The sequence below is a fragment of the Nasonia vitripennis genome, chromosome 1 (genome assembly GCF_009193385.2).
Source record: "Nasonia vitripennis strain AsymCx chromosome 1, Nvit_psr_1.1, whole genome shotgun sequence".
Classification (NCBI taxonomy): domain Eukaryota; kingdom Metazoa; phylum Arthropoda; class Insecta; order Hymenoptera; family Pteromalidae; genus Nasonia; species Nasonia vitripennis.
The window spans coordinates 8,736,385-8,747,612 of record NC_045757.1 but is presented as its reverse complement, the minus strand read 5'-3'; the positions used below and the strand labels follow the sequence as shown (position 1 = coordinate 8,747,612).

The window sequence follows — 11,228 nt, the reverse complement described above, 5'->3', positions numbered from 1 at the left end:
CTAAATTTTCAAACCAAAAACGGAAGACAAGAGTTACAATTTGAGCCCCTGATGGTCGAAATTGATCGTTCGGATCAAAAGTTATAAGGATTATAAAAATAAGAAAAATCTATGATTTTCGTAAAAAATCGAAAAATTGGTGATTTTTTTCCATTTCCAAGCCTAGACCACTTTTGACCTAGGCAGTCATTTTTAACCCACCAGCCCTCAAATTAATTCTTTTTTTTAATACTTTGATTCTATTAAAACACATTTTTGGATTGCGCCTCCAGATAAAAAATGGCAATTTTCTGATTTTCGGTTATTTTCCCCGTGTTAAATACCCATAAGAGAATTTAAACTGCCCGGCAAAAAAAAAACAGTTATTTTTTAATCTTGGGAACCCAAGGTTTTTCGGGTTCTATATGACCTAAAGAACGAAAAAAGTGGTCGGGTAGGTGTGCTCCCAAATTTCAAATTTGTTCACTCAGACCCCCTGAAGTGTCCGGTTTTTTCTGGATTTTCACATATACCACCCATGCCAAAACTGTTTTCGATAGGCCTGCTTGGATTGCTTGGGCCGCACATGCTATAACTGCGTCTACTCCAATTTCTACCAGGATTTTACTAAGCATTATTATTAACTATAGTTACGAAAGCATCGAAGATAAATTAAAAATCATCTTCGAACGTATTCTTTCAAGCAATCGATAAAAATTTTACTAAAGCAAAAGAAACGACGAATTAAAATACAAAACAAAAAGGTGGCGCATTTCAAAATGATAAATCCCCGACAATAAATAATAAGACATCAGCTCCAGAGAAAGCTAGCCATCGTTTTCGCGCAATTAAATATACGCGCGCGACGCGGCGCATAGACTCCACACGCGGATAGCCGCAGGGATGCTCGAGGCCAGGCGATAATTAAGCCGGAGCGCGGTTTGTCGCGCTAATGAGGAGATTATCTTAAGGGTGAAAGCGTCGAGCGCATACACACACACATAAAGCCGTCGGCTCTCGCTCGAGCGTCGCGTGAAAATTTGCAAGGTGCTCTCTCTGTCTGCGTTATACTTTGTGTGCTATAAGAGTCGTTGCCATTGTGCATCGGGAGAGATGGGGGAGGATTATTTCATCGGTGAAAATCTTCTTAATTGCCGCGTCTTACAGATCAATCATAATCTGCTTTGATGATTGTATCTAGAATAATTATAATTCAATCTTTTGATAACATTCGATTGAAGTCTCGCATATATTGCCATAATACAAAATCAATAATCCTAGCCTTATATTCAACGCAGCCGCACAAAAGATTCGCCGAACTATTCATAAGATTTCCATTAAAATCCCAGTCGGAAAACACGAATCTACACGCCTTCACGCACAGCATCGAGCTCCGCGATACGCCAATCTCTCGATATATACCAAGCACAACGAGTCGTCCGCATAGTTGCGTCGCTCCGCTCTATAGAGAGTCATGCGATCGCGGCACGCATGTCGAATGAGAATCGCGCCCTTAATTATACTCCGCTCTGTACCGAAGGCGCGAGAGAAGATATCGACGAGACGCATCTCGCATGCGAGACACGCGTTCGCTTTCGCGTTATTAAGTTTGATCTCGGCGCCGCGCGAGAATTCCGTGCCGTTCGATTGAATAATGCTCGCAGGACAGATTTCACATATACAGAGGAGAATCCGCGGGATGGATCGCAGATAGAAGTGCTGAATGCTTAGTGGAGAGGGGATTTATTTTCGAGTGTTTGTATGGAAGATATTTGGTATGGGGAATGATTGCGCGTGCGGCATTACTGTACGGTGGCGCCATCGGTATATAGTTACAGCGATTATTTTTTGCGTGACGTTTTGATTCGAAAACTGCAGGTAGTTTTATCGTATCAAGATAGATCGATCAACAATAGATGAACCTGCGAATATACAACTGTACCTTCTCTCTACATTCCACCGTCGCAGTATAGCGGCTCTTCGTAATTCCAATCACCGTCAGCACAATGAATAGTCATCCCTGAACTTCATCGCATACGTCATTCAGCAGTCATCCCACCTCCAGCAAACCAAATACACGCAATCGATCCGCACAATTCCTCACCGCTGCATATCGACGTCAGTTTCACACAGGCGAAATATTCGCGAACCACAGCGCACAAGCACATCCTTACCGTAAAGCAAGGATCCAGTCGACTGAACCCAAGCCGCTGGTGCGAGTTCGAAGGTGTGCGCTGCTGTGTGTATACCGCGGACGGAAAGGAAGAGAGAGAAGAGAGAGAGAGAGAGAGAGAGAAGAGACCGTCAGCCAGCATTTTTTCCTCGGCTCGCTCGCTCCTCGGCATCTTAATGACAGTCCCGTGCGACCGAGCCCTCGTTATAACTCTTTATGTGTATACGTATACAGAGCAGATATACGCGCTGACTGTACGTGTAGCTCTCGTAAATTTTCGTGGGCGCAGCGGTCGATTGCTAATTACCGCTGACGTTGTTTATTCGCGAGAACGAAGAAGTAGGGGATTTTCGAGGCGAGCCGTGAATTTTTATTGCAACGAGAGGAGACGAGTCGTCGCAATTATTCCGACGCGTATGTAGAGGCTCCTGATCGGCACGTTTATAACGCAGGACGATATACGGGTGGACGGTGTGCAGGCTTTTTCTAGGGGTTTAAGTGCGTTTGATGCACGCGGTGTGCTGAGGAGCTATTGCAAATCGTTGCTTGAATATATGCGTTAATTAGGGAAAAGCAGCTTGTTGGTTCTAGGGAGAGAACTGGTTATATCAATAATTCGCAATCGCAACACAAAAGAGTTTGTTCTAAAAATATTTTCGAATAATCTTTTGTAGACAAGTAAATTATTTCCACGTTCGTGTGATTCCCTGGTATCTCAAGATGATAACCAAATTAATCTGATAAGAAAGTTTGCGTATCATACTGTGCGATAATCGGATGATTCATTTGTAAAGTGTATAACGAAAAGTAGTTAAATTATAACATGTAAATCGATAAAAAGTAATCAGGGGAAAAATATACAGTGTGATGATCTAAGAAAGCAAAACAAGAATCGAATCCATATCGGGTTTCTTACATCTGTCGTACGGCATGGTAAAAAGCAACAATGTAATTTATCTGTAATTCGAACGTAAAAATTAAAACTTTCTAGGAAATACTCATTAGTGGTATACGGCATAGTGCAAGTACGGCAGACGTGCGATTTATTGCATTGCTTCGAGAACAAGAAATCTTCTACTGTATTAAGGAAGTAGGTGCATAAGAAATGTTTATCATTTACTATGGGAGATAAAAGTAGTTTGCTTATTTCAACATATTTGTTTAAGAATGTACTAATGGAAACGAAGACTACAGCGCTGTAAGTCTACATTTTAAAGTAATTAAGAAATTTAAAAAAAGCCGTCTCTCTCCCTGGCGAAGTTTAAAATCCTGTAAGGCCTAATGGGGATTGCCTTGCTGACAAATGTAAGTGTTGGTAATGCCAAGGGTTCTGCCCATTTCGTTTAGCTCAAACCTGCTAATACCATTAAAAATTCAACGATGCTCAGCATCATGGGGAAAATCGCTCGAGCGTAACGGGATTTCGCAACCCTGGACGAGGGGGTATATGGCCTGCGAAATGTTTTTTTTCCCAACTTTCGTCAAGTATACTTATACCGGAAAGCCAATTTTCCACTAAATAACTTTTTTTCGGCAATTAATTTTTCCGATATTTAGAAAGACGGTATATTAATGACGCACCGAGAATTCTCTGGCCAAAACTTCGTTATACGAAGGATGAAAAAAAAACAATCACTATAATCAAATTTTTCCATAAAAACTCGATATTATTTTTGCGAGAGCGCGGGGCGCAGCGAGTATCCGAATAATCGGCCATCAGGTCCGTGCCCGCACTTATGTTCTCGTAATAAAGATCCGGGTAGATAGGGATAAACGGCGAGAGAAAGAGCCCGAAACGATCGGAACAAGAAGGAGGAAGGAGCTCGAAACGCCCAGAAAAATGCTGTACAAGAGACTAAAAACCTCCACGGTGTATAATGCAGACGTGGCAGAGGTCTCACCTGACTTTCCGTATTTTTTCGTAAGCCTATTGTGTCCCGCGGATCAGTAGATGGGTTATAATATTCTTTTAATAAGTTTGAAAAACTTTTAAATTTTTATAAAGCTGAAGGAAGGTTTTTCATTATTTGATAAATAGAAATTTTCAGTTTTCTCGTGTCACTTTCTATCAAACAATAAAACGTAACTTATAAATGTAATCCCCGTCTATGTTATTATCGATACTTAAAAGTGCTAAGTCCATAGCGGACTCCGCCATCAATCAGTCCGGTGCATCCTTCTTAGACACCTGCTCTGATACTTATCGCTGTATTAAGAGCCCACATCGATTTCGGATTTTCGCACAAACGGTCGGCTCTTTAAAGCGGTTAATCGTGCTTGTCAGATCGTTGGCTTACGATTAAACAAAGCGAAAATCTGTTTTTCTACTCGACGATCTACTATTAAAATATTATTATTGAATATAAAGCCAATCGAAAAACAAACAATTCGATTACCATGTCTTTTCGAAAGTAGAATATCGCAAAACTCAAGAAATCCAAGACAATCGCTCCGTATTGGAACTTCACCCAAAGACACCCACAACACCGAATCCCTTTCCGTATACAGCGATGCAGCTCGCTCGAAGGAGTGATCCGTCGTTGCATTCCGCATCTCTCTCCCTCTCTCTATTCTGCCGGATGCGCGTATCGACGCACCTCCACACGCGGATCGTGTTCTTCGGCTTGTCCGTGCGAGGAGGACAAGCTGGAGGCGACACGTCCTAATACCCATCGCGAGAGTTGCTAATCCTTTAAACGGATTACCAATTAAACGTGTCACGCAGTATGCTCGCGCTCGCGCCTGCGTATACGCGCCGTCCCGTTGAGTATAGGGATTGGGGAAGATGACGACGATGCTGTAAGGGGGATGACGAGACTGAACGCCGAGAAGATCGAGGTCGTGTTATACGTACCTCTACGTCCATAGGTCGAGCATTCGAATGTAAGCTTTGGACTATGCATAGATTATAAGTTTTGTATTTTGTGAAAATAAGAATCATACGTTACTACTCGATCGACGCAGGTGCCTCATTCGCCTTTTTTTATTCACTGTCGTCCCGATATTTTAGGCGGCACGATCAAGATGCGATCGCGAGTTAGCGTGATATACGAGTGTTGCGTTTCGGATCTCAACAGGATCAGTGGAGGAGAGACGGCAAAAGGAGAAAAGTTTAAGCCTATAACTAAGCGTATATCAGCTGCCAAGTGGCGCGTAATCGCGTCATGTCAAGATTACGTCTTCCTCTTTTCTCTTATACGCTTTCTGCTTATGCGCGAAGAAAGAAATTCCGCCGGCTTTAATATGCTCCATCCGATTATCGGCGACTCTTAGTGTAAATGCTTGTGTACGAGAGTCGCGCTAGCAGGTATAATGTCAGAAAAATGGAATTATGTGTATTTGGATTTTTACGATACACGGTTGTAATTAATTGACGAAAGATGGCTGCCTGTGAGCGATCGAGACAATATCTATAGTGAAAACTTCGCAGAGTTATGAAATATACAAATACCTGTGTCTTTATCGAACTCTTATCTAATCACTCGTGATCGATTATTGTCGTTAAAAGCTGAAGATAAGCTAACTGACAAACTTGGTCAACTGAAAATCAGAAGTGTTCAAACCTTTGAACAGCTTAGAATTGAGAGGTGCATCAGGCTTGAGCCTTGTAAGTAAGTATTTGTTTACATATCGTAATATACCGATTCTGCAAAATATTCATTAATTTATTTCATTCAATATTAAAATTTATGTAATAATAGACCACCAGTATTGTTTATCAATTACAGATCTAGAAAGATGTTGCCAACTTGCGACAAAGTTTGCATTATTTCTATGCTTTTCCTTGTCATAAGTAAGTTATTAGCAACAAATTACTGCAGTTACTTGAGCATTTCTAATACTAGATAAAATGTACTACATAAAATTCGCAATTTCAGAATTTGCGGATGCTAGCTGTCTAATCAAGTATAAACCAAATGCAAGATCCTTACAAGATAAGTTCAATATAAACTCTGGTAAAGGGCCGCTCATCTATACATATCAAACCAAAGGGCCAGAAGTTCGCTATCCAATAGTCATTCGCGACGAACTCTGCCTTTACTTTTCTGACAACAATATAAAACGACCTGACCACAGGATCAATCTTGCATGTCCTGGATGCAATGTGCGTATTGAAGATGATCTCAGTGTTACTACTACAGAAACGACTTATTTGACCGAATCGCAATCGTCTGCAGAATTGAGATTTATTTTTAATAGTACAGACACGAAGAAAGTTTATATGCACCCTTCAACCTTGGTGAAATGCACTGGAAATACCAAGCATGAAATGAGAACTGGCGGGATAAAGGAAACTAAACGAATGTATCCAATCGTAGTCAAATTAAATGGTTTATATGCTTTACCAATCTACCGTATCTTAAAAGACCAGCAGAGTGAAATTCATGCGTTTAGCCATGTTAAAATTACTTCATCCATCGAATACAGGCCTAGATTTGACGAGTTAAACGAATATAAAGTAGGACTAATCTATAATAAGGCAATCGATTTCACTACAATTTACAGAAGAGAATATCAAATGCAGCAGTTCAAAAATCTAGGTGTCGATAAAAAAGCAATTGAGGAATACTTCTCTGGTGAGTTGAGATTGCCTACTTATATCACGGAAAAAATATCTTGCCTAGGGTTCTAGGAACTGACTTTTAAGAGCCATCAATTAAGCACAAAACGTGTAGTTTTGTAAAACAAGAAGAAAATGTTTTCAAGATATTAAAAGTAAAACGTACCAGAAATCAGTTCTTCGAACCTAGCCAAGATCCCGCTTCCAGTATTCAAGGGTCCTCTCCTTGTTAGTATTCTCTAATAAAATGAAATTTCACTTTTCAGAAGGTAATTATTTAGTAAAAGGAAATTTAGTATCCAAAGATGATCTATTTTACTACGCTCAACAAATGAGTACGTACTACTATGAAAATACGTTTCCCATGTGGCATAGCATCAACGAAGGGAATTGGAAGTTAGTTAGTGACATTATCCGAAAATCCGCTGATCAAACTGCTACAGATTGGGAAGTATCCGCATATCCATTTGCTGATTTGCGAATAAAAAATAGCTCAACGCTTTACTTGGGTTTTGCAGATCCACTGCACAAAGTAAGAATTCCTCGTATACTTGTCAAGATAGCTTTTTCATCTGCAAATCCAAAACATGGAATGGTATTCCATGTCGTTAACGATCCACATATAACTGACGACGATTGGTTAGAAATTCTGGACCCTAAGAAAGGATTGTGTAAAAATCTTGTTAGTTGTAGCGACGACCATCCTGACTTTTTAGTGGCCGCAAAGGGATTGACATTTTGTTGTTCACTCGAAGACAGTAAAATTGCAATGAATTTCCAGAAATATATCGAAATATAAGCGCAAATAAATATAAAAAACTTCATACTACCTATGTAACTATGTGTAACAAGAAAATGATCATAAACGTATATTTTTACTCGATGTCTTTACCTCTTATATCAATGTAAAAAAAATACCTACTAAAAATTACTTTAATTACGCGTACCAATCAATCGAAATCAAACTGCGACTCCACCCACAATTTTGCACTTGACTCGGCTGCACCTCGATGCTCGCGAAAAAAGGAAGAAGCACCTTCTCCAAGGCTTACGACTCGTTTTTTTTAAGAACCACCCCCGCCCGGCCATTTGCGAGCAACCCTCCGCTCAGTATACACGTTGGATCTTCTCCGAGCGATCGTAGAAGCAGAGAAGCTTTGGAAAAGACGAAATCTGCAAGCCAAAACGAATCAGAGTAATCCCAGTCGAAGCGTCTCCCGAAAACCCCCTGCGGCTGATGCTGACTAGGACGCGGCGGCGCGGTCGATGAGCATTTCGTAAATGGATCCTTCGGCGTATAGCAGCTCTCTGCTATCTTCCTCTTGTCGTTCTGGGGAAAACGGTCTTTCAGTTTTTTCTTCTTCTTTTCGTCATTCTCGTTGGTTCGATTTCTTTTAGTTCGAGGTCGGGGCTGCACTGCATTTCTTTTGTTACTCTCGGTAATGGCCGCAGTGTGCTTCGAGAGATTTATTCCTGGTACATTAAAACGTACTGCAAGATAGTTTCCTGATTCGAATTTAATACCGTTAACGAATAACTAAAAGTAAAAATTTGCTCCTTTTCAACAGTAATCTCACTTTTCTCACACCCCAACACCTCACTCATACCGCCAGCTCGACATTGTTCCCAACGACTGGCACCCTCGTGGTCGTCCACGGGCTATCGCGTCCCTTCTTCCTCCTACTGTATACACATCCCCGAGGCGGTGAAAAGAACAGTCGGCTGCAACACTCGTCGCTTTAAATTGCTGATGAGCATTTTTAGATTGGTCGCGTTAAGTGAATTGGGTACACAAGCTGAGGAGGGAGAACGTCTCTCTCTCTCTCTCTCTCTCTCTCTCTCTCTCCTCTCTCCTTCTCTCTCCTCTGTGTTTTCCCGATAAAAGTCTTAATGAATCCGAGAATATCCGCTTGGCCAACTCGGCTAAGTCGCTCTCTCTTTTATTTTGGCGACCCTATACTTTTCCGTCGAGGGTTTCTACTCGTCGGTGCGAGAGTATCGCGCGTAATTACCGCCGCCAGTAGCGAGGAAAGTTTGCACGTCGGCCTGACTTTTCTCAAGTGGCCTTTAGGCGCGAGCTTTCGGCCAAGGCAAACATTCTTTTTTTTCGGGAGGGCAGGTCGCGAGAACGCGAGTAAACGCCGTCCCCTGGATTAGCGGCGAATTTTCCCGCTGGCTTTGCAGTTTTTGCGGCTGTTTACGGGCTACCGCAGTGGTACCGGGCTTATTTTTTTTGATGGGACGAATACGCTTGGTTTAATGATGCTGGTTTGCGTTCGTTGTTGTTCTGCAGTTATTTTTAGGAGTAAATCATAGATGATTGCAGAAAAAAGTTAATAGAATCAAATAGAAAAATATGTACATTTAAATTTTCTAAGTCCAAAATGGTAGTCAGAGTTGGTTCTGCAGTCTGGCAGGGTTCCAAGCACAGAACCCCCAAACCATATTACTTTGGGGCAAATTTACAACTAATAGTACGGTACATATACGACATACATCCATCTGTGCCATTATAACCTGTCATCGGAAGGTGTGTCCTTGGCAGGTCTACATCGAAACTACCGCTTTGTTCGAGACTTTTAATGAAGACCTACTACGGATTACAAGGACACGCTTCGTCAAAACTGGGACAATGACAGATTGACAGATGTCAAATTCCCTGAGAACCAGCGGACTACCATGTTTGGGAAGATTTGGCGGGTCCTTATATAGCACACAAGCAATTTTCTTGCCACTTGCGGGTAACCGGTAGCCACCTGGCGATGGGCCTTGCAAACTACGATAGTGCGACTTACAGAGAAGCGCGGAGAGGGGGACGCTCCGATGGAGGCGCCACCATAAACTAAAATCTAATGGACGCATACAGTTAAAAAGTGTAGCGATTAAAGTATCTCGCGCAAGCAGACTCGAAAACAAATTAAGACGTGTCGCTCTCCCCGTCGACAGAATGAAGACCTCGTCGAAAAGGGGAACGACACCCATAGATTACAGCGAACCAAAGAAAGCCAGTTCGTCGCCCCTGCGCGCAGATAAGGCTATGCAGCCGGGCGTCTATCTTCTTATCTATCCCGCTCAACGCCTGCACGTATATGGAGTCTAACGCATCCGCAGCCCGTAAATCACGGTGTTTGCATAAAATATTAATAAGTGACACGAGTCAATCCGGGATTAGAGCGAAGCTCGAGGGTGGACTCCGCCTGCTATGCGCGCGTGTGTGTACGTAACCCGCAAAAACTCCCCGCAGCGGGCCATGTATGCATTGGCCAGTTTATCCATCTCTATTTTATACTCCGCTTGCGACGAGGAGAGCCATTCCCACGTCCAAGAGAGGCTAGTCATCGATCTCCGAGGCACTTCGGCAAATAGTAATAATGGCGAATTGACACGTGACGAAGCTGTTGCAACAGTGGGGTGTGTTTGAGAGAGGGGAGGCTCGTTGTTCGGTTGGTTTCGCTGTGCCTTTGGCTGTAGGACGAGTCGGTAGCCGATGGAGATTACTGCGCGCTCGGACGAGAAGTGCGCGTGGATTGATTACTGTTATGATCGTGGGATAAGTAGTTTTCGCAAGTTTTAACTTTATGTTTAAAACTATCATCGTGAGTTTATTTAACTTTTATTAATTCATTTTAGAATAAAATCTCAAACTTCTTTTAAAATACAAGTACCAAGATATAAATTAAAATTCGCGCCAACAACTTTACAATCTGATAGTCGCGTAAATTTCAACGGCAACTTTATATTTCCACTCAAATCACGCACGTTCACAGTCACGTACGGAAAGAAATCACCTCAATAATAAAACGAACACGCGGCGGACAATTAGCATCGGGTCATATACGCGGGAGCGTTGAAAAGCTCTCTCGTCGATGAAAAACGAGAAACACAGACGGGTTCACTTCCATAGAGTGCAGGGCACACGCACAGTCCGGGCGAATCGCGACGAGTGAATTAGTAGCATTGTTAATGCAGTAATCGAGTGTTTCATCGTCCGATGATTTCGCGCGCTACGCAAATGACGAGTGATGTGTGCTCTCGTCTACCTACACTCACGCATGCGTTCACGGCACTGACACAGGGCCGATGTGCGCGTGATACATCGTGTCAGGCATTGTGTGCAACGCTCTCGCCTGATACGCGCGCTACACACTCGGCAAACTTTAATTCGCCGGCGCAATTCGAATCATTTGTTTGTTGATGCGCGCCGGCGCTTTTAACCGGAGTTTACACGCGCCGTGCTTTCGGTAATTTCGCTTTTTAGCCCTTCGTTATGCGCGCGCGCGGTGCTGCATACGGGATTGAAGCCTCGTAAATTGGACGGGAAAAATACGCGGATTTATTCGTCTGAGCTATACTGATGAGAGTTGCTGTTTATTTTTCGAGAGATGCGCTGGGTATTTAATTACTTTAACGGAATTTTATTGTGTGCGCTTTTTTTTCGAATCAATTACTATTGAACACTTTTCAAAAACACTGATAGCCGAATTTTCAGAGCAAAAATTACCCATACGGCCAATC

The 11,228-nt window shown here is 42.4% G+C and overlaps 1 protein-coding gene across 1 annotated transcript; it reads left to right on the top strand.

Annotated features, from left to right (window-relative positions):
* The first annotated feature begins 5,698 nt into the window (after positions 1-5,698).
* Positions 5,699-7,596, top strand: LOC107982228. Its single transcript, XM_016990406.2, has 4 exons — positions 5,699-5,763; positions 5,881-5,945; positions 6,031-6,729; positions 6,980-7,596. Exons 2-4 carry the CDS (start codon positions 5,891-5,893, stop codon positions 7,510-7,512), a joined length of 1,287 nt encoding a protein of 428 aa, XP_016845895.1. The 5' UTR covers positions 5,699-5,763; positions 5,881-5,890; the 3' UTR covers positions 7,513-7,596.
* The last annotated feature ends 3,632 nt before the right edge of the window (positions 7,597-11,228 follow it).

Excerpts from the sequence above, each read along its gene's own strand:
- LOC107982228 (XM_016990406.2), top strand. The coding sequence starts at position 5,891 with ATGTTGCCAACTTGCGACAAAGTTTGCATTATTTCTATGCTTTTCCTT. Across the intron at positions 5,946-6,030 it reads TATGCTTTTCCTTGTCATAA|AATTTGCGGATGCTAGCTGT; the intron begins GTAAGTTATTAG and ends TCGCAATTTCAG. Across the intron at positions 6,730-6,979 it reads AATTGAGGAATACTTCTCTG|AAGGTAATTATTTAGTAAAA; the intron begins GTGAGTTGAGAT and ends TTCACTTTTCAG.